We start from the raw sequence: 22907 nt of genomic DNA, 5'->3' as shown, positions 1-22907 counted from the left end.
AAATCCCTGATTTTCCTTTGTTCTGTGCTCTTTGTTGTGTTTCCATGCAGTCCTTTCCCCTTTGGAGATGACATGGATGGGAAATGGCTCATTGTAGCAACAGGAGACAACAACAATTGCATCACGGTACAGCAAACATCAAAGCACAGTCCACGCCAAAGAGCTGGGGGAAAAATTCATATGTGACACTCTGACATGTTGAAGTCCAGCTTGGGAGGGTTTTGGCAACGCAAGAATGAAGAGCAAGCAGTTGCCATTTCCCAAACCTTGTTTGTCTTGGTGTTTGTGTGAAGCAGCCTGGGCTGAGGACACGATGGACCTGCAGCCTTTCCACATCCCTGTGACCGTGACAGCCCTCCAGGGCCACTGCACAGCCAGGCTGGACTGGATGGAATTGTTTAAAAAAGCAGCTCTGAAAGACTGAACCAAACTGGAACCTGCCTTTCACCAAGCACTAATTACCTGTCTGACAGCCCACGTATAAAAATTACAGTGCTTATTGTTGATGTTTATTTTCACTTTAATAAGGAGTTGCTGTAGGTAGCCAGCCTGATTAAGTATTTTAACAACTCCCTTCTGAAGGTAATTAAGTTCTGCAGTGAAATGTAAGGAATTTGGCATCAAAAAACCATTAAGGCAGATATTTTAAATGAATAAACAAACATAACTCTTTCCAACACACACATTCTGCTTTCTCATGATTTACATAACGCAAATGACTTTGACAACATCTTTATATTCTGTTTATCTTAAAATACTGCTGAGCCAAAAAAATCTGCATATTGTGTTTCTGCAGCTCTAAACCTCTGACCCACTGGAGAGTTCTGCAGGCTACAGAGCAATAAAAGTTGCCACTGTGGGTGAAGAGCCCATGGCAAGGAGTAATCACTGCTCTTAAAGGCACTGAACATGCCCCATCTAAGTGTACGCATTGAGTTTGTTAAATGTTTATCCAGTTTATATGTGAATAATGGAAATAACGTGCTAAAAGTACTTCAGCTGTCTTTAAGCAGCAACATCCACAGTTCCATAGTTGGAAAGCTCTGCTTTTTAACTTCTGGGAGAACCGAGTGGCTTGCTGTGCCGTCCTGAGCGGGTTGCTGTGCTGTCATAGTAAGCATAAGAAAACTGGCTTTGAGGGCAGACTGACAATATAAATGGAACAAAAAGAGATATTCCTGTTATTTAAGTATTGATGTCAACAGTGTCACCCACTTCTACCTGGAATAGCAGAGAACAAGGAAAAGGAGCCTTGTTCACTGCAGGAACCTCCAAAACTGTAAATGACCTCACAAGGTCAGAGCTGTGTTTCACAAAGGTGAGTGTTCATTAGGGAACGTTCTTTATTAGGGGATGTTCTCTCTGTCCCCAGAAGTCAGTGTCTCCAAACACACCACGGCCATTTAATCTTTAAGCAAAGGCACACATTTCTCACATGCACAGAAATGGTGCATGTGAGCCCTGGTGCCATCTACACATCCTGCTGCTCATGGAAAGGCTTGCTGGGGAGTGAATTCCCCCTTCAGACCGCTTCCCCCCAACGCTAAGGTTTTCTGGTTCTGTTGTGAAGCCCAAAGTACAAGTTACGGTTCTCTGTCCCAGCACGGCAATTGGGTCAGCCTCAGTACTCAGCAAAAGGAGCTTTTCCCCCTGTGTGGCTGCTGGATGTCCCTCTGGGCAGGAGGGTCACTCACGGGGTTTGAGCCGTGGTGCTGCAGCAGGCTGTGTCACATCGCTGCTGGTGACAGCCTGCACCACGCTCAGCTCCACTCACACAGGGTCTGTGCCTGTGTGGCAGCGAGGAACAGCCTATGCTGATTTGTAACTATCATTTAATAAAGCCATTTAATGTAGTCAAAGTAAAAACGTGTTTTAATAGATCTTACAGTAAGGGTTGTGTTTCATTGTTTCATAGTTCCATGTCAGTTGGGTTAGTCACTTAAGAAGTCACAATTTCTAAGGACTGATATTTATTTTATTGCTGTGGGATAGAGAGCATTAAACACGTGTGTTACGTGCGTAAATTGAAAGCACTTTTAAATACTTTAAATGTATCAACACGTTTCCATGTACGGCATTTGATTGATATGAAATTTCCCAAAATACATTAATTTGGTAAATGTAGACGCCACCAACACAAATAAACTCAGGGCTGACGGCAGGTAACTGGGGAGTGTGTGAGCCGCAGGCAGCGCAGCCCCGCTCCCAGGGCGCCGAGCGAGCGCCCTTCTCTGGACAGCCGAGTTCCATTCCTTGTTGGACTGCTCCATCTCCTGGCGAGCCGAAATTCACCTTATCCCCGGCGGGACAGGGGAAATCAATCACAGCTAGCGGCACCGCGCTGCTCCATCTCCTGGGAGCCGAAATTCACCTTCCCCCCGGCGGGACAGGGGGGAACCGCTCGTGGGGACCGCGCTCACCGTGCCCACCGTGCCCAGGACACTCGGAGCCCGCCCGCAGCGGGGGCACGGCCAGGGACAGCGCCCCGGGGCCGGGGGAGCCCCGCTATGCGGGGTTAGATCCCGCCATCCCGGGACGGATCCCCGCCATCCCGGGACGGATCCTCGCTATCCCGGGTTAGATCCCCGCCATCCCGGGTTAGATCCCCGCCATCCCGGGTTAGATCCCCGCTATCCCGGGTCGGATCCCCGCCATCCCGGGTTAGATCCCCGCCATCCCGGGTTAGATCCCCGCCATCCCGGGTCGGATCCCCGCCAAACCGGGAGGGATCCCCGCGGGCACGGCTGCAAGGGGCGGTGCCGTGAGGGCGGGGCAAGCGCCGTCCTTCGGCTCCCTTCGTCACGCTCCGGCAGCGCTCGGCAGCCAATCGGCGCAGCGGGCGCCTTCCCGCCTCGCCCCTCTGTCGCGTGCCTTGCTGCGCCCGTTCCTGAGGGCGCGGCCGGGTCGGCGCTGTCCCGGGACTGTCCCGGGCCCGGCCTGCGGCAGCGGCGGCGGCTCCAGCGGGGACAGAATCGTGCGGGGGCTCGGGGAGAGCGGCTGGCTGTCTGCGGGCGGCTAGGAGCAGTGTCCCCGCGCGGCCCGAGGGCAGGCGGAGGTAAGGCCGCGGCCTGGTGCGGCCCTGCTGGGGTTCTGGCCCCACCGGCTGCGCGAGGCGGGCCGGGGCCGGGGCCGGGGCCGGGGCCGGGGCCGGGGCTGGGAGTGCCGGCGATGGGCAGGGCTGGGCCGGGCGGGACCGAGCAGGCCGCAGCGCCTCCAGGCACGTGCTCTGGAGAAGGAGCTCTGCCCCTGGGGGGAAGGGAAAGAACCGGCCTGAGCCCAGCCTCCGGGGGAGCCTGGGGGAAACGTCCGAGGGCCCTGGGTTACCTCGGCTGAGGCCGCAGCTCTGGCTGACTCACAGCTTCAGCCTTGAGGCGGCCTGTGCCCGTCCCTGCAAACCTGACTGAAGGCCTTGCTCACACTCCCCTCATGGCTCTGTCAGTGTGGAGATCCCCGAGCAGCCAGTTCGGCAGGGATGGGTGTGTTCTGCTGAGCCAGTTGAGATTAAAGCAGGGCAGATGCTCTAGTGCTGCTCATACTATTTATTGGAATAAGGGTGGGAAGGAGAAGGTAGAATGCTAATGCTGTAGGTTGCTTGTTTTAGAAGATGACTGGAAGAGCTAGAGCCAGAGGAAGGCCTCCCAGACAGATACCTCCTCCTGCTGCGGTAGGAGATGCACCTGTGAGTTGGTTTTCTTCTTTCTTCACCAGGATTTGAGATTCATACCTCACCTACTTCTGATTTTAATATCGGGCAGATGTGTTCTATGTTTTATGTGTGTATGCATATATTCTGCTGGGTGTACAGTTAATACAGCTCTGTTTTATTAAAGACATTTTATTAAGTTTCCAGTAACATGAAACTCTGAATTGTGGGATTGCTTGTGGCTTAAGGTTGCTGTTCTTCCAGCCACAACACTTTTTAATGTAACTTATTCACTAGCCACTAAAATTACAAAAGACATTTTTATAGAATAACTAGTCAGTTACTTGAGGTATCAGAGGGACTGTAGAAAATGAGAAGTCCTTAAATTTTAGTTAGAGCTTGGAAAGAGGGGATTTGCATTAGCTATTAGTTAAATGAATGATAACTTTAAAAGTTTCCACACTACAGTAATTTTGAGTTTCAGGCATAGAATGGTAACTCTGCTACTTAGTATAGGACAAAAGGGTTTAAATGCCCATAACATAAGTGTACCTGAAAGGGTTAGGATGTGCATCCCTCGTGCTGGAGTGTGTGGGTTCTCTCCTCAGTGAGCACTCTGCTGAAGAGGCTGTTTGTTCCCCCAGTGGCAGATGCAGCAGGGCATGCCTGGCCCGCTGCGCGGCCGGCGGCAGCCGCAGCAGCAGCTGCAGCACCCACAGCAGCTCCAGCAGCAGCTCCAGCAGCTCCATGTTCCTCCAGCACAGTTGGAAGATCCTGGGGGCCACGGGCACCTGCGTGGCTGTGAGACCCCCCTGCAGGAGAGGAGGCCAGAAGGTCAGAAGGGCTGGGAAACCCAGTGTGCTCCACAAGAGCACCTGTTCTGGAGAGAATACAGGCATCCTTTAGAATGCCTGTATTTAGAACTAAGGCATCCTTTACACTGTATTAATCTTTTTTTTTTGCTTTTCAAAATGAGTTTTGTTACTGAGATTTGGAAGATGTTTCCTACATAGTAAAAGCTGAAATTTAACATTTTGTGATTACTCTTAAATTTGTCTTAATGCCTTTCAAGATTTAATTGCATTATATATTTTTATTTGTTAATATGCGATAGTATATGTGTTACTTATTAATTAGTTGTGATTCTTGAATTTTAAACAATAGGGTTACAGGTTTCCTCAGGACTCCAGGATATGTCTTTAAGAGATAGGGGTGGACGTCGCAGAGATTTCCATGACCTTGGGGTAAACACTCGGCAAGCCATGGTGCACGTTCAAGAATCCAAAACTGGTATGTTTAAATTAGATTCTAGACAGGTAAGCAGTTTGAAATGGAGCAGTTTCCTTTATTTCTGCTCTTAGTTTCCTCTAAAGATCCAAGTAAAAAAATCTTCAGAGTGCATTAGAAAAAGATAAGAAGTTGTTGCTGGTAGCTGAAGAGCAGCACAGACGTTGTCCTGGCAGCTGAAGGCTGTACAGGAAGCTCCAGAGGGCGGATGAGTGTCTGGGAACAGTGAGCCGTAGCTCATGGGGCCATAGCAGATCAGAACACCACTGACCTCTAATCTTTGTCTGCCCTTCACGGCTTAAAGAACTGCCTCAGCTGTTGCGGAATGGCTGTGAAGTGGTAACATTCTGTAACTGTTACCATCGGGCTCTCATTTCAGGTTTTTCAGGAAAAATGATCAAGCTGACCACCAACCACTTCCGGCTGACGTCGCGCCCGCAGTGGGCGCTGTACCAGTACCACGTGGGCTACAGCCCCGAGATGGAGGCGCGGCGCCTGCGCTCCGCCCTGCTCTTCCAGCACGAGGAGACCATCGGCAAGACCCATGCCTTTGATGGCTCCATACTGTTCCTGCCAAAGAAGCTCGAGAACAAGGTGTGACACCACAATGTCACGACTTGCAGTTTGTTCTTGTTTCTCACTAGCTGGGTGAGGTTAGGGAATTGATGTCCCACAAGCAGTGTATTGAATATATCAATATAAGCTAATTTGTTCTGTAGAGAAATTTGGTAATAAACTTTGGGTTCTAATGGTTAATTTCTAGAATCATCCTCTGCACAGAAGTGATAGTACAGACAGTACTTCTCCTTTTGTTTCCTTTTTACTTACGTCTTTCATACCTTCTGTATTTTAACACCCCACATAATTGGAAGGGTGGATGAGTTGGGTGTATGTGGCAAGGTTTTGATAGCTGGAGGGGTCAGGGTCAGCCCTGTGTTGCACAGTCATTGCCAGCCAGATTCAGAATGGACCCATCACAGGCTAAAGCTGAGCCCATCAGCAAAGTTGTTGGCACCTCTGTGTATTTAAAAAGCAGGGGAAAATTGCAGAGCAACGAAAAATCTTAGAAGAAACAAGCACCAAGGGGAAAACACCCATGCACTGGTGGTAATCCCTGCCCTCTGTGCCTTGTGCCACTCCTTGCTTCACTGCAGGGACTAGGTGTAGCCAGTGCTGTTCACAGAGGAGTCTGGGGTGAAGCTGAATGTGGAAAAGGGACAGGGGAAGAAGTTTTCACTATGTGTGCTAATCTTTGTCTTTTTACTTCCCAGTATCTGAATCAGTAATTAAATATATATTAGTTGGCAATGTTAGCTCATTTCCTCAAGCTGAGCCCTTTTCCTGTCATGGTAATGGGTAAGTGATGTCCTTGCCTTCATCTTGAGTTCAGCTGCTCTGGGGAGAGCCCCATTCTACCCCCGAGCTGTCTTCACCCCGATGAGCAGAGTCTTGCAGGCTGTAGTTCACAGTCCTAGTGGGAGATTGAATCTACATTTCAGTTAGTCTTGAATTATTGCTTGGAATAAAAATGGCTGAGTCCAGTTTGATATTACTGGAGCAAAATGCAGAGACAGCGCCCTTTGCTCTGGTTTTGTTAACCTTATTTCACTTTTTCAGGTTACTGAGCTGTTCAGTAGGACTCGAAATGGGGAAGATGTGAAGATAACAGTCACGCTCACTAATGAGTTGCCACCCACTTCCCCTACTTGTCTGCAGTTTTACAACATCATTTTTAGAAGGTTTGCTGTACAAGTTATGTCTTTATAAGAAGTTACTCTAAAAATATCTGAAGTAAGTTTTTCCAATCTGAGGAACTGGCTACAACAAATAAGTATTATAAAAGTAAATTTTTAAGCCTTTCTGGCTACCGTTATTGTGGGGCCAACCACATCTGGCAGTACTGTGAAGTGCAGTTGTATGTATTTCTGGGCCATGTTAGTGTAAAAGCAGTCCATGCTGTTGTAGGCAGTTACAACACCCCACCCTCCTTTTTGTGTGGGTTTGCCTCTTAAAGCAAATTACAGAGCAGGACATTGAACTGGAAATTTCCTCCTTTGTGACTCTAGTCTTTCTTCTTAACCTTGGTACCTGGCCCTTGTGGTTCACCTGAGACATAGCCTGTTGGGACTGCTGCTTTCAGCTGGTTGGTGAAGGGTGGAGTTGGACCTGAACTTCTCACCTGATTATTGTTAATAAATGTCAATGACCTTTATAAATTGAGTGTAATGAGAAGTTCATATTTTACATAACCAGATGAGCAATGAGTTTGTGCATAGGGATTGGACCATGCATGATGTGATGATGATGATAATAATAGTAATAATGCTAAAGGACATCCATTTTTCTGTTTTTAGGCTTTTGAAGATGCTGAATTTGCAGCAGATTGGACGTAATTATTACAACCCCAGCGATCCAGTCAGCATCCCTAACCACAGGTTAGGCAGAACCCCTCGGTTTTCAGAGGGTGCAGGGGTTGCTGCTACCAGGGCTGTCCTTGTTCCCTGCAGGAACCCTGCAGGGTGCCTGGTGCTCCTGTCTGCCCTGGGCCTGCTGTGCAAGTTGGTGGGCCTGAGTTGGCCTGGGGGCCCATCATGGGGCTGTGCTGCACTCCCTGCCTTCAATCTGACCTGTGCAGCCTGGCTGATGGAAGGAACTGGGCAGTGTCCAGCTGGATAAACTGCTGGGCTTTTTGTTCTAAAAGTCTCCTGAATGCCTACACAATTTGTGAGATACTTAACAGCATGAAATGGATTTCTTAGCTGACTTAAGATAGCTACCTGTAAAATATTTTTGATTTTGTTAACCTTCAAGAGCTTGTTTATATTTGGATGATGGCTTCATTGTGCCATCACTGCTCTCTGGTGTCTGTGAAGGTGGGCAGGAATAAGGGGTCAGAATAAAGATGCTCTAAAGCACACTAAGATTTTGTGTGTTGTCTTTTGCCAGGCTGATGGTGTGGCTGGGCTTCACAAGTTCCATCCTGCAGTATGAGGAGAACATCATGCTGTGTGCAGATGTGAGCCATAAGGTTCTCCGTGGGGAGACAGTGCTGGATACTATGCACAGCCTTCACTCCCAGGTTGGAGAGGAGAGATTTAGAGATGCCTGTGCTAAAGAGCTGATTGGTTTAATTGTTCTCACAAAGTAAGTCTTCTTGGACTCTTGTCTTGGAGAGCTCTTTATGCTCCATGTCCTGAAGTAGGCAGTAAAGCATCAGAAAGTCAGAAAATGCTGTCATTGTCAAACTAGCAAACGGATCAAGGTTGACAGCATTTGCAAAAGCAGGAAGTACACACTGGTTTTCTTTTATTTTATTACAGTTTAGCTTGGGGTAGAATTGAGAGCCTATTACAGTTTAAAACTTGAAGTTATTACTTCTGAAAGGAGCAAAACTTCCAACTTGCATGAGTACTGACAGTAACTTTGTCATCCTAGTGTATTTCTTTTCTATTTGAGGTAAGATTAAAACAAAAAGTGATGAAATGTTTATGTAGGTACAATAACAGAACATACAGAATTGATGACATCGACTGGGATAACAATCCAAAGAGTACCTTCAGAAAATCAGATGGTTCTGAGATGAGCTTTGTGGAGTACTACAAAAAGGTATGAAAATTTAACTGTGTATTTTATGCTTTAACTTGGAATTTTCAGTCATTGTTACAGGTTTACTTAGGATGCATGGGTTTCTAATTCATAGTATTTTAATTTAACAGAATTTTGTTTAAAGGCCACTGTGCAATCTGAGATCAGTAACTAACCTGCACAGCATGGTTTGGTGGCAGTAGTCCATCCCAGGGAGTGGTTGATCAGGCAGAAGAGCCAGGAGGGCAGCACGGATGAGCAAGGAGCTCTTGGGAAAACTCAGAAGGGAAGCTTTGGGAAGGTGGGGCAGGGACAGGTAATGTAGGAGGAACACAGATACATTGTCACAGCGTGCAGAACTGAGGTTGGGAAAGCCAGAGTGCCTCTGGATTGAATGTGTCTGTCACAGCTGGACCACCCTCTGTAACTGTCAGGTCTTCATGCATACCAGCTTCAGCAGAAACACGGGTATGGGAAGGCTCAATTTCAGAAACTTCACTTGGCAGTCTTGTTTGATTCTTGGGATTTCTTAAATTCAGTTGCTCTGTAGGGCAGAACTTTGTCCATTGCTGAAGTGGAAGGAGCATCCCAGTATTGAGTTAGATACCCCAGATGATAATGCCTCAAGCAAGGCACAGGCTTTGTGTCTGTTTTCTCTTACACATCAGTAGTCTGATGGCATCAGTTGAGAGAACAGTGCTTCCCTGCTTTGCCTTTTCTGGCAAAACCAATGCTTCTGAGATGTGCTAATTGAAAAAGGTTACTAGTTGCTTTTGGGTTTATTTTAGGAACAATGCTTGTTTTCTAAAGTGAGCATTATTATTCAGCAATAATAATGTTTGCTATGAGTAACTTGTTTGTTATGAATAAATTAACATGCAGTCTATATTTCTGATACAGCAATATAACATAGAAATTAGTGATTGGATGCAGCCTGTTCTGATCAGTCAGATGAAGAGGAAGAGAGGGAACATACAAGGAACTGTGGCTCTGATTCCAGAGCTGTGCTCCCTAACAGGTACTATAGCATTTTTCCATATCAAAGCATCTGTCAAACCATAATGCCTACTAAAAGAGGCATTCTGACAGCAGCTTTCTGCAGAGTTCAGCAAACTGTTTTGTTTATATAAATGTGAGTTTAGGAACACATTTTTTAGCTAAAAGATTGGATATTTAAATGGAACTGGAAAGCTTGAGGGGGTTTGTTGTTGCATAGTGTTAAGCTATGGTATTCAACATCAGCACTCTGATAACTTGTAGAGTTTTGGTGATAGAACTTCTGTTGAAAAAGAGCAATTTACTAGAAATTAATAATAATTCTGTAAGATAGATAAATATTTGTTTTGCACTAGCAGTACCTGAACATCTCAGCACTGTTTGTTTTGATTTGAAAACAGAACTGAAGAGCTGCAGTGCCTTGTGTAGTTTCCTCTCTAGTGCAAAAATCCAGGATTTTTTTTCATGCCAATGGGGATGTATGTACAGGAAGCAAGTGAAAACTTTGGCTACTGCTGCCACCACTTCCTGTGTCTGCAGGACACGTAGCACTAATCTGCATGAGCTGCAGGTTCAATTTTTACAGTCCTTCATCTTAACTGGGACTCAGAAAAGGCTTTGTTGTTGGCAGGACTGACTGACAAGATGCGCAACGATTTCAACATGATGAAGGACTTGGCCATCCACACACGGCTGCCGCCTGAGCAGAGGCAGCGCGAGCTGGGCAGGCTTCTGAACTACATCCAAAAGTATGGCACCCAATGTCCTCTCTGTTTCTGTGTCATGAAAGATGTGTACAACAAACTTCTCGCAGTGAAACTTCTGACATCTTACTAGTTCTAAAAAGTCAGCAGGAACAAATTTCTCATGATTTTCATTCATATCTTGTTTTTAAACAGAGATGACAATGTTCAGAAGGAGCTCCGAAACTGGGGTCTAAGCTTTGATAATAAATCAGTGTCCTTTACAGGAAGAATTGTTCAAGGAGAAAAGATCTTTCAATCAGGAGCCATGGTAAATGAAAAATCAGCTTCTAAAATCTTCTGGATGTCTCAGTGATGAAACAAGTTTTTAAGGAAGGAAATAGTACTTTTTGGTTTATAAGTGAAGGATAGAGAGTGAAAATGTTATATACTTTGTCCAAGCAGGAGATTTGCAGGTTAAGTTGTTCCCGAGCCGTGGTTAGAAACCCTTGAAGGCAGTCCATCACAATAGGGCTGTCCTTGCAGAACAGTCCTTCTGGTCAGGCACACAGTCCAGGAGAGCAGAGAGGTTTCCCATTCGTTTCCATCTAATAAAGAGGTGCCAAGGCTTTGCGGTGAAAAGCCACTAAGGATTTCAGCTGGGTAGCTAGAACACAGGCAGTGTGTGCTCAGCACAGGTAGGATGAGCAGTGGAGATGTGCATTCAGTCAGAGGCTGTTGACAAACACGAGCTCTTTGCTCTGCAGTTCGACTACAACCCTCAGTTTGCCGACTGGACCAAGGAGACGCGTGGCGTGCCCCTGATCCGCTCCATGCCCATGGACAGCTGGCTGCTCATCTACACCCGCCGCAACTACGACGTGGCCAACACCCTGCTGCAGAGCCTCTTCAAGGTCACCCCCTCCATGGGCATCCACATGAACAGGCCAAGCATGTGAGTGTCCTCACTGAGCTGAGGGAGAACCGTCACCACGTGGGGCTGTTCAGCGAGGGCAGGGTGTAGCGTATCACACAGCCGATGTCTGGGAGGTTTTTAATAAAACAGAGTTGCTTTCAGTATGCAGATTGTTCTGTTTCCTCTTGTGATTGACTTTCCTTACTCATACTTTTATTTCTGAGAGCTTTTCATATGCCTAAACTAAGAAGTGTCAGCAGACAGTCATTGTGCAAACCCTTCTCTAAGGAGTATTTTCTGCTGACTTAGGATGTATTCTGATTGTGATCTGTTCTCCTTGCAAATATCCTCCCTTGACTACCTGTACTTGCTTTTAATTTTGAATTTCATTGTGTTTGGAAGCCTAAGTTTGGAGGTGATTCCTTTTAATCTTCAGATGTGTGAAAGTAGTTTGTTAATAGCTGTAAATGTGACATTTCATACACTATGGATGCGTAGTGAGCTTTTATGCTTTTGCTGAAGTTTCAATAGCTGTTAGCTGTTCTTTTTCTGCAAACATTTTCTCTCTTTCTTTTCAGGATTGAAGTAGATGATAGAACAGAAGCATATTTAAGGGTTTTACAGCAAAGGATTACCCCTGACATAAACATAGTATGTATTTGAACCCATCATTTCAAATCCTGTTTCTCTCTGTAACTGGTGTTTAGTGGGGTTTGCTCTCAGAACTGCAGCTCTGGGCCCCTGAGAATCCACTACTGCTCATCCTCCTGTGCAAACCTACCACTGACCATGGATATCCTTCTGGATAAGAGCCTTGGTTCTGAAGTACAGACACTGACACTTTGCCGTTCTTTCTTTCACTGTGAACATCTGAATATTTCTCTTGCGCCTAAGAACTTTTTCCTAAAGAACTGTTTAAGTGCTGTATAGCTCTGAGAATGCAGCTTCTTACAAAGATTCTTTTTCCTTCAAAGGTAGTTTGTATTTTGTCCAGCTCCCGAAAGGATAAATACGATGCCATCAAGAAGTACCTGTGCACAGACTGCCCCATCCCCAGCCAGTGTGTGCTGGCTCGCACTTTGAGTAAACCGCAGACTATCATGACGGTAGCAACAAAAATTGCCTTGCAAATGAACTGTAAAATGGGTGGAGAGCTCTGGAGTGTTGAGATCCCTGTAAGTATTTTCTTATGAATGGTAACTGCCCTTTATGAGGCTTTATTTCAAAAGCCAGGCCAGTACAGCAGGTCCGTGCTGTGTGTGGTTGCCTTGCAGCTGAAGCAGGTGATGATTGTGGGCATCGATTGTTACCATGACACCGTCTCTGGGAAGCAGTCCATCGCGGGCTTCGTGGCCAGCCTCAATCAGTCAGTCACACGGTAAGAGCAGGCTGCCACAGGTAAAAACCCCTTTCCTTTGGCTGAAAAACAGCTTCAGTGGGGTGGTCCATCAGCAAAATACGGAATTGGTTTGCTGTGATGGTTAATGTGAAATATATTGTGAATTTTTCCCGCTGCATCCCTTGAAGGAGTGGCCTTGTCCCACATTGCTTGAGAGAAGGTGGAGACATGGCTGGGATGAATAGAGAGCGTCAGGGTGACAGGGTGACTTCTCTTCTTGGTTGAGAAGAGTTTTAAGTCACGCTATGGCACTTTTACCGTGTTTTTATTTTATTTAGGGGAAATATTCTCATAGAACCCCAGCTCTTCCTTGGCTGCATTGACCCACAACATCTGTAAAGACTAAGTGGTCATGAGCATTTTAAAATTAACTTCATTGCAGTAAGCCTGGGAAATGCTTTGAAGGTCTCTGTCATTTTGTTCTTCACAGGTGGTTCTCCCGCTGCGTTGTTCAAAGTCGTGGGCAAGAACTTGTGGATGGAATCAAAACCTGCTTGCAAAGTAAGGGAAGGAAAGGGAAGGAGTTCTGCTCTTGTAGAGCCAGATCTAAGAACTGACAATTCAGCTTCTCAAAACCCTCCTCTCCTGCTGGCCTGAGAGGAGGCTTTAGCAGCCTGCACTTGGATAACAACAGATTCAACATTCCCTTATAAATACTGCTGAAAATGAATAGCATCTTGTGTAAATCTTTCACTGATTCCCAGATTCCTTTGCAATAATTAAAAACTACTGAGCAGTGCACTTCCAAGAATGCTTTAAGGGAGCCTGATTTCAAGGGGGGCAGCTCCTGCTATGAGGAGGCCAGCAGAGCAGGTGTATCCTTGGGCCCTTTCTGTTTGTGGGTGCACAGGCAAACCAGAGCTCTTCCTTGCAGGTATGTTTGTGTAGCATGATGCTGACCCATTTCAGGTTACTGAAGGATTGAGGACCTTACTTCTTGAACTTGCTGGTTTTCTAGGAATAAAAATCTATTTCTGTTTTGGAATGAATTGCCATTACAACTAATGGCTATTACTCTTGTTTTTTTAAGGTGCTCTGAGGAACTGGTCTAAGTGGAATAAGTCTTTGCCCTCTCGTATTTTTGTGTATCGTGATGGCGTTGGAGATGGACAACTCAATACTTTGGTTAATTATGAAGTGCCTCAATTTCTGGATTGCTTGAAGAGTATTGGTACTGACTACAGGTAAATCAGTTTCTACCAACCCTTCTCTTTACACTGCCAGAGGAATAAACACTGGGATACAAAACGAGGCTATGGATGAAGACTGTGTATCTAAAGTTGTGAACAATGTCTTACTTAATCTGAATCAGTAAAGACACATGTGAATTAATGCCCTGGAACTCCAGAGAATCTGCTCCTGAAATAGTCCTAGTGCAGTTTTCTAGGAGAGTATTGGTTTTTTTTCCTTTCTTTTAGCCCAAGACTCACTGTGATTGTGGTGAAGAAACGAGTGGGTGCCAGGTTCTTTGCAGAGATTGGGGGAGGACTCAAAAACCCACCCCCAGGGACTGTTGTTGATACAGTGGTGACCAGACCAGAGTGGTGAGTTCCTGCAGAGGCAGCACTTCCTGCTGCTGCCAGCAGCCTGGGCAGAAAGGAGATAGATCCAACAGTACAGGGACTGTAGGATCAGGTGTAAAAATACTTCCCACACTTGTGTGGCTCAGGGGCTGCAGAAAATGAGCAGTGTAAGCTAAGGGCACGTGCAGGGTGGTTATCAGGAGGAAAATGGGATTGAACAAATAGTTGAGGTTGTTATGGCCTCAAGACCTGGTCCATATAATGTTATTCACGTTCCTCCAGGCCTCCTGGCCTTTCAGACACAGAGGAAGCGTTTGTGGCCACAGCCTAGGCATCCTTCTGGGGTGCACTCAATGAGCATGAAGTGAAGAAAACAGGACAGATAACATGGGGACTGGCATTTTCCCAGGCACGCAGCCCTGTCAGTAACAGGCTGGGGGGGTGTTCCCTGGGGCAGGTATGATTTCTTTGTGGTGAGCCAGACGGTGAAGAATGGCTGCGTGGCACCCACCCACTACAACGTGATCTACGACACCAGCCAGCTGAAACCCGACCACGTGCAGCGCCTCACCTACAAGCTGTGCCACATGTACTACAACTGGTCGGTGAGTGCTCCTGCAGGGACAGCCTGCATGCAACACTGAAACAATTTCTTACCTGCACAAGTATCTATCTGCTCCTTCGTGGAGGTGGAGCTGTGCTGCTGCATTGCCTTGAGGCCTCTGCTGCACACCCAGCTCAGCACACGCTCAGCTCGTGCCTGAGCCGTGCTTTAGCTGTGGCAGTTCAGCAGCCACAAATACCAGATATGACATGTCTCACCTTTTGCAAGGCCCAGCACTGAATGTAAACCCGTGTATGAGGTGGCAGGAGGGCACTGGAGTTGGGAAGTTGGGGGTATGTAAAGTTATTTTCACAAATCAGCATAAACAACAGGCAATACAAATTTTACAAGTATGCAGATTTCAGAGGTCTCTGTTGCAGCGACTGCATGCTTATTTAAATTACCTGGAAATAATTACCTTCATTTTCTTTTTGCCCCTTTCTGCAGGGTATTATCAGAGTACCTGCTCCTTGCCAGTACGCTCACAAATTGGCTTTCCTTGTGGGTCAGAGTATTCACAGAGAGCCAAGCATGACGCTTTCAGACAGACTGTACTACCTTTGAAGCTCAGCTACCAGCCAAACAGAAGAGAGCAGTTCCTCTCTAGGGAATGTACAATTGTCTGGGCTTTTGGTTTAGTTTCGGTTTTTCGTAAGAGACATGCACAGGATATGTGCAGTTGTGGAAATTATTTTATTTTCATTGTACCAAGGAAAAGCTTGAGATTTGCATTTTGAACAGGTGTCTGCTTGCTAGAATAACTACACAAATTTTTATGATATTTGATACTTATTTTCTAAAGTTCTTCCCAAAAGTTTATTGGTTGTTCTTATTTACGTTTTGATAAGTCTTACACAGAATTACTTCTTGCATGGGAGATAGAGAGTTATGCAGACCAGAATCCCAACTCTTCCAGCTGGTATTTTCCCTTCTACTTTTCAAAAGGCTTCAATATTGTTGATTCCTTGTTTTTCTTGGTTAAGATGAGGGCCAGCTTTGTCCCCTGAGCTGTTTCATACCTTAGGAGGAGGTGACCAGGTGCTCTTGGTTACCAAGGCTTTGTCTGCAGGCTGCACAGCGATGGCAGGGTTTGAGCAGCTGTGGTTGTGAGGGATTTGCAGAGCAGCCCCAAGCTCTGGTGCTGCCAGGGGCCAGTGAGGGCTTTGCCAGCTGTGAGGGGCAGTGCTGTGTGCAGCTCCACGCTGAGGGCTCAGCTCTGCAGAGCCTCTCCACAGCAGGGAGGGCTTGGGCTGCCTGTGCTGCTGGAGCAGCTCTGGGGACAGGGACTGTCCTGGGCCCTGCTTCTGCTTGGGCTGCAACTTCATGGTCACTGCCTGGTGGGAGCAGAGAGCTGGAGACAGCTAAACTGCTGGGCTGCTCCTGTTCAACACTGCTCCTTAACTGAGAAATACATTTCCATCAAGGAACATCAGTGCACTGGCACGCTTGGCGTTTCTGGTTTTGTAGTTCCAAGCACTGGGAAGCAGCCCTGGTTTGTTCATGTCTGAGGTTTTCATTGGTCACTGTTCTGCAGCCCATTTATGAAACTAACAGCAGGTAGGGGCATGGAGGTTGATTTCAGATTTTTGCAGTAGCAAACTACTGCACGTGGAGAAATTCAGATTAGTGCTGGTTTTCTTAACCACCTTGTTGTGAACCTTGTTGCTTTTCTTTGTGAGATTTAAATAAAGTTGTTGCTGTAATCCTTGCCCGTTTGAGCCTGTTCTGTATTTTGTGCTTCAGCACTGGGCTTTGGGCACAGATGGGACAATTGCTGGAGTAACTTTGCAACCATTTTTTACCTCTGGGAAGCCCTTGCAGATGGGCGAGCTTTTCTTTATTCTGCAGTGAACTTCAGTGGCCATGGGCAGTTCTGAAAAAAGGCTGACACAGGAAGGCAGCAGCTGACACAGGGGATTTATGAAACATACTGCACTCTACAAAATATCAAATTATTTATTTATATAAAATATAATACACAACGACTGTACACATGCACACACCCACACGGTACTTTACCACAAATGTAGGCCAGTTATTTTCTTTAATTAAATGTTATAATCTAGCACACAGTATTTTACAGTAATTTACATTGTTATCTGAAGACACAATGGGGAAGCTTTGATCATTCATTTATAAACCTTCCATAAATTACAAAAAGAAAGGCAGTCTGAAAAGTATGTATAAACAGTAAAAACAATTTACAAATGGACAAGAATTACAAAATAGTAACAGCCAATGACTGCCATCAGTGTGGAGGATTGGTTTTTGTGATATGCCAATGTTGCAGTTGGGGTTGATAGAGCCTGGTGCAGCCTCGTGGGGCTGTGGCTGGAACACTTTGTCCTTTCACTGCAGATGGACTTGCCTCAATCTGACAGCAGCAGAATGAAAATGCCTTTTAACCTAGGACTGAACCTCCACAGAAAAAAACAGGGACTAAAGGGCTTTTGGTGTGCAGTTGGTTTTTTCCCATAGCTTAGAACAGGGAACCAGGAACCCCAGAACTGGAGATTGAAATGGGGTGAGGTTCTGAGTAACTTGCACTGCCTGGTTCCCCTGGAGTGAGAATGGCAAACCAGTACAGGGTGTGGTTTTTACTGGGGAACCAAAACTGAGAAGGGTTTAGCACAGCACTTGCACACTGCCAGGAGTCCATCAGACAGGGCTGGGGCAGTACCAGTGTTCACCTGGAGCTACTGGTGGAGGGAGGATGGACACAGCTGCATACATAGTACATACAAAGTATACGCTGCATATTTATTAGACAGTACAAATCATTGTGCAGTAATAAGGCAAAACATCAAGGCTGATTCAACTAGGAGTTTCAAGACCATTTTTGTTAATGAGTGGATCCAGTGGGGTGATCTCTCTGAACTAGCAATCAGTGAATGAGTTTTCTCCCCCCACTCATGGTTAAAGGAGAATAAAGGCTGAGATTTTTCCAATGGAGTTGCAGGTGTTGAGATGACTTCAAATAAAACCATGTTCTTCTGGTCTTAAGCCCATAACCTTTTTTATTTTTCTTTTTTTTTTTTTACTTTTTAAAAAATGTTTTTGCAACAACAAATGCATTTCCCTTTTTTCCTTGCTGTTTTGATTAAGCAATTGGCATGACTCTGTTGATGTCAGAGTTAAAAATGCAACGGTCTGGTAAAGTACTGCATAGTCATGAAAGCCCTAGTTTTGACTTTAAAAAAAAAAAAAGTACACAGACTGGAAGCTTTACAAGTTGTCCAGGAGCACATGACTCATTTCACTGCACCAAGCCTTTTCAGCAGTTTCTTGCCTTTGGAAAGCAGCCCCTTTTTCTTTTTCGAGGCCATATCCCTGCCTCTGCCGGGGCTCCCAGAGCCCAGCACAGGTGACGGAGGAGACCCGGAATGGAGATGAACTGTGGGGGAAGGTGCTCTCCGGGAGGTACCTGTATTCTCAGGAGGAACCTAGTAGGTACATTGTTATCATTTATTCAATCTTTGAAAGCTTAAAGCCATCAGCAGCAAGAAACTTGGTAACATCACTTGTCCCATTACCCACTTAAACAAAAGGGCTGGTTTCTTTCTTCTCTCTGGCTTAAAATACTGCGTGGGCTTATGGAAAATGCATCAATTTAGAGGAAAAAAATATAGAAATCGAAAACCCACCAATAAAGCCCAGTTTTGGTTATACTTTTTTAAAGGAAATGTTGGATACGCTTACTTTGCCAGAATTCTGGCCATAAAAGCCACAAAATTGGCTTTGGCTTTTCATTTCAGTACTCTGATAGTACTAAAATGGAGAGGGATACTTTCAGCTATAGATTTAAGAAAAATAAACATGTTAATTACTACAGATTAGCAATCTATAGAAGCCAAACTCTTTTCAGAAGAAAACACTTAAAATGCTACATGATCACTTACTTTTTAATGTCCTTTAAATGCCTTTTCTTTAAAATTGGCTAGCAAACTTTATGTACAGATTAGAGAAGATGGCACACTGGCTTAAAAAAAAAAAAAAAGGAAAAAGAAAAAGCTAAAATGAACCTTAATTGCAATCAAAGAAAGCTTAAAGGCCCTGAGTGCTTGATGTGTATGCTGCAGCTATGAGGTTGTTAGATGACAGCATTCCTAAATATTTTGAACAGCTTTTTTTTTTTTTTCAGTCATCAAAAGCACTTGGATGAAAATGCTAAAATTACATATAGTCAGCCTATCCTAACTACAGTGCCCAGCTGGCAAAATGGTTGCTATCAATTAAGATGATATTTTTCACAGTAGAGTCCATGCTGCAGGGAGGCCTGCTAACTTTAGTTCAAGTTAAAATGTCAGCAATTTACTGGCTCGTTGTGCAACAGTGAGTTAAGCAAAGGGGCTTCAAGCCTACTTTGATTTTAAATCAAGGTCTAATTCTAATGAAAAAAAAAAAACCAAAACAAACCAAAACAACTTGGTAAAGCACCCCAACGTACACCTGAAGATACCAGATATGGAGTCTAATGCATTCATTCAGTGAGCTGCATGTTTCAGGTCGAGACTTTATTGCATTGGTAAACCAAACAGTTGCTAATATTGCAAACGTACACTGCTAGGAAAATCCAGTGAATTGTACCACAGGAGGGGATTCTTTTCAGAAGCGTTGAATAGTTGGTCTTAGGCAAACTGGGGTAAAATAGATTGTGGAAAACACATTTTAAGGCAGACAATTTAAGTAGCTGTGTTTGAGTGTAGTGAGTTTCAGAACCAACTATCCCCTTGTAAACTACCGTCTGTGCCAGCGGCACTGCTGGTTCTGCAGGGGCTGCAGCTTTGTGCTTTTCTCTTGACACAGGAGCTTGGAATTTTTACATCCCAGCTTGGCTAGCAATGCAATATGCAGCTTTGTTTGTAGGGTAGTGAGACATAAAACTCTCCTCTCTATGTAAACATAAACATTGAGCTCGGGAAGAAATATGTTCCAAACGCCGACCTTCGTACAGGGAGGGCCGATGGATTTCAGAGGCTCCTGTTTTCAAGGATTTGTCTCCCAAGAAAGGAGTGGACTCGACTAGGTACAGCAAAGGCATGCAGCCTGGTCTTCTGTGGCCAAGGGGTTTGGAGACATATTTCTTTTCTTTTCCCCCACAATTAAGTTTCAAGACTTGCATTAGATAGCCAGGTAGCTTTAATTGAAATCTCTATTGGTATCTTCAGTTGCTCACTTACGTGAAGGCTACATTGCCTTATTAAGGTGTGAAATGAACACTCTTCTTCTGTTTCCAAGCAGATGAGCAAAGAAATAAAAATATATATAAAATATATAATATATAAAAGTATTGCAGTGATGAAACAAAACCAAAAATGAGATACTCTAAACATGATTAATTCTTTCATGAAAGAGAAGTCTCTGAGCAATTAATTATTGCCAGTTGGAACAGGAAGTTGTAAGGATTAAGAGAGGACCACTGTCAGTCCATCAGCTGCGGTTACAGTTTGTATTTAGAGGAACACTGGTACCAGGCTTTTGTGCACAAGAACCTTTTTTAAAGAGCAATTTAGAAGCTTTGGGAAATAACTGTCACCAGGAAAGAGCTGCTTAAATTCAGGTTCTGAAGGGCAGAACTGCAATGACTGCAACCAAACAGTCCATTCAGTTTCTCCATCTACAAACGTAACGAGCTGGCAAAGGCTAAAGCCGTTTTCCCTCAGGTTTTATTTTATGTATTTGAAAGATAACTTTAAATGGGCAAATGAATTTAAATGTAATGTTAAAAGTAATGTCAGAATGACACGTGAGACAGAGTGGAATGGCAGATGGGGGCTCAGGTGCTCCTGAGGGGGCTGCTTACCCTTTTGGCCTTGGCCCGCATGGGCGCGTCGTGGCCGTAGCGCGCGGGCGCGTCCGAGAGAAACACTTCCACATCGTCAGGCACTTCTTCGAGGAAGTTGGAAGGAACCAGCCCCTTGTGTCCATTGAGCTCCCCCTGCCAGCAAGGGAAGGAGCAGTGAGTGCTTTCATCCCATCACATCTACTCCCAAGGAGGCAGGGACGCATTGCTGCCTGTTTCAGAGCTGGCGAGGAAGAGGGAATTCCCATCTATGGCCCCTGAGAGCTCACACAATTCCACATCCCTCCCCAGGCTGGTGTTTGCTGGAGCTGGGAGCAGTTTGGGCTGAGCCAGCAGACACAACTTACATAGTAAAATCCATCTTCATCGATCTCACCAAAGACAGTGATGATGTCCCCAGTGCAGAAGGTCAGCTCAGCCTGCAGGGTAGGAGCAGGGACAGGCAAAGATCAGCCTTTCCTTATTAATAGGGAATGCATTCAGATTTCCCCCCACTCCTTCATGTTAAGACACTGATGAAACCAAACTGATCTTTGACAGCCAAACCTCTTGTTTTTCCCCTTGGGGTTTTTCCCTCAGCTTGCTAAGCCCAGCCCCTGTCCCACTGTGTGTGGACACCCACAGGGCTCCCTGTGACCAACAGCTGAGACATTCAGGCCTTGAAGAACCTGCACAAGCTTTGAACTGCAGCTTCAAAGGGCCCCTACATCCATCCTGGTGGAGGGGGAGCAGCTCAGGGAGCTCAGGGCATCACCCAGCCCAAGCCCTGAGGCACAAGGCTCCTGCACTGCAGCTGTGCTGGGTTCTCTTCAGCAAAACCTTCACAATGGGCAGCTCCTCTCTGATCAGCACCCACTGCACCCGGCTCTTTTAATTGTCTGTGGCTTAAATGCAATTAGGGCGGGGCTTTTAAATTATGTTTAATTTCCTGTGGCCATGGGAGAGAGAACAAACAAAATCTTTGCAATGCATCAGCACGATTTATTTGATTTGTTGGCCAAACTACTTTGAAACACCATAATTTAGAAAAAGATTTGGTTCAGTAAGAAACAGAGAACAACCCAGGCTGTGTTTTAAAGCACCGAGTTCCCACATATTTCAAAATTCACTTTCTCCTTCTACAATTCCCCCGTAAAAACCAAAACCGAACATTTTAGAGGATGAGTGAGGAAGCTCACGGGCTGTGTGCCCCCAGGCTGTGCCCCTACCTCCACATCCACGTTGGGGGAGCTCTCCCTGGGGTCGTAGTCGTAGAGAGCCACCATCCTGCGGGTGCTCAGCGGCTGCTGCCGGCCCCCGCGCCGGCCACGGGGCTCTGCTGGGGACAGAGAGGGAGTTACTGATACAGGTGCTGCAGGTACAGTCATGGGCACTGTAGGTGTGCACACAGGCACTCAGGTATTGATAGAAGTACTGCAGTTACTGATACAGGTGCTGCAGGTGTGCATACAGGCCCTCAGGTATTGATAAAAGTACTGCAGTTACTGATACAGGTGCTGCACCTGTATGATACCAGTGCATACAGGCCCTCAGGTATTGATAAAAGTACTACAGTTACTGATACAGGTGCTGCAGGTGTGCATACAGGTACTCAGGGATTGATACAGGTACTCTATTATTGATGAATGTCCTGCAGTTACTGCCATGGGTACTGCAGGTGATGATAAATGTGCTGCAGGTACTGTCACGGGCACTGCAGGTGCTCATACAGGTACTCAGGTATTGATAAAGGTACTCAATTATTGATAAATGTACTGCAGTTACTGACACAGGTACTGCAGGCACAGATACAGGTACTCAGGTATTGATACAGGTGCTGCAGGTGTGCATACAGGTACTCAGGTATTGATAAAGGTACTCAATTCTTGATAAATGCACTCCAGTTACTGCCATGGGTACTGCAGGTACAGATACAGGTACTCAGGTATTGATACAGGTACTGCAGGTGTTGATAAAGGTACTCAGGTATTGATGAAGGCACTGCAGTTGTTGATAAAGGTACTGCAGTAAATACTTAGGACACAAAATCCACTTTTTTTTTTTGTCTAATCAGAAAAGAAAGCAACAAGTGGAGTGGTGAAGCTGCAGGTCCCCATTTGCAGCCAATGCTGTCACCAAGATTAAATATTAGTTATATAAAATTATCCAGACACAGACACAGAATGCATCCCCTGGGGCAGTAAATGACTGCAAGATGTAGATGCACCTGCACAAAAACAAGAGGTAAATGCAGCCAAGCTAAGGGAGCCCAGAGTCTGGAGGGAAATGTCTGTATTTCCCCTTACCTATTTTCTCAATTGGAGTGTTCAAGGGAAGGAAACCTTGTTTAAGGAGCTGATCCATCATCTCTTCATCATCTGCCTGTATCTCAGAGACCATGTTACAGGGGATAAGGCCAACTCTTGCACAGGTTTCTCCACGGTAAAACCCATCAGCATCTTTGTCCCCATAAACCTGATATTCAAACA

At 45.6% G+C, this 22907-nt stretch overlaps 2 protein-coding genes across 3 annotated transcripts in view; one reads left to right on the top strand and one right to left on the bottom strand.

The window, feature by feature from the left end:
* The first annotated feature begins 4433 nt into the window (after positions 1–4433).
* On the top strand, positions 4434–15925 carry PIWIL1 (piwi like RNA-mediated gene silencing 1). The gene is made up of 19 exons (XM_059485220.1): positions 4434–4477; positions 4808–4933; positions 5310–5524; positions 6548–6669; positions 7285–7365; positions 7877–8074; positions 8425–8536; positions 9416–9533; positions 10143–10260; positions 10411–10525; positions 10962–11149; positions 11689–11761; positions 12085–12285; positions 12385–12488; positions 12940–13010; positions 13540–13693; positions 13928–14053; positions 14490–14637; positions 15084–15925. Exons 2-19 carry the CDS (start codon positions 4837–4839, stop codon positions 15198–15200), a joined length of 2358 nt encoding a protein of 785 aa, XP_059341203.1. The 5' UTR covers positions 4434–4477; positions 4808–4836; the 3' UTR covers positions 15201–15925.
* A 649-nt stretch (positions 15926–16574) lies between these two features.
* Positions 16575–22907, bottom strand: part of RIMBP2 (RIMS binding protein 2) — a 56308-nt gene continuing 49975 nt past the window's right edge. For both annotated transcript variants that reach the window (XM_059485149.1, XM_059485148.1), the window contains exons 17-21: positions 22725–22893; positions 21648–21757; positions 20787–20858; positions 20440–20574; positions 16575–18079 (exon numbers count right to left, since the gene is read on the bottom strand). In XM_059485149.1, the coding sequence (XP_059341132.1) occupies positions 17888–18079; positions 20440–20574; positions 20787–20858; positions 21648–21757; positions 22725–22893 (678 nt within the window). In that variant the 3' untranslated portion in view covers positions 16575–17887. The remainder of the gene's footprint in view (positions 18080–20439; positions 20575–20786; positions 20859–21647; positions 21758–22724; positions 22894–22907) is intronic.

Source organism: Ammospiza nelsoni, chromosome 18, assembly GCF_027579445.1.
Source record: "Ammospiza nelsoni isolate bAmmNel1 chromosome 18, bAmmNel1.pri, whole genome shotgun sequence".
Taxonomy (NCBI): domain Eukaryota; kingdom Metazoa; phylum Chordata; class Aves; order Passeriformes; family Passerellidae; genus Ammospiza; species Ammospiza nelsoni.
The sequence above is the reverse complement of the archived record's forward strand: the minus strand, read 5'-3'. Positions and strand labels throughout refer to the sequence as shown.

Excerpts from the sequence above, each read along its gene's own strand:
- PIWIL1 (XM_059485220.1), top strand. The coding sequence starts at position 4,837 with ATGTCTTTAAGAGATAGGGGTGGACGTCGCAGAGATTTCCATGACCTT. Across the intron at positions 7,366-7,876 it reads GTCAGCATCCCTAACCACAG|GCTGATGGTGTGGCTGGGCT; the intron begins GTTAGGCAGAAC and ends GTCTTTTGCCAG. Across the intron at positions 10,526-10,961 it reads TCTTTCAATCAGGAGCCATG|TTCGACTACAACCCTCAGTT; the intron begins GTAAATGAAAAA and ends TTTGCTCTGCAG.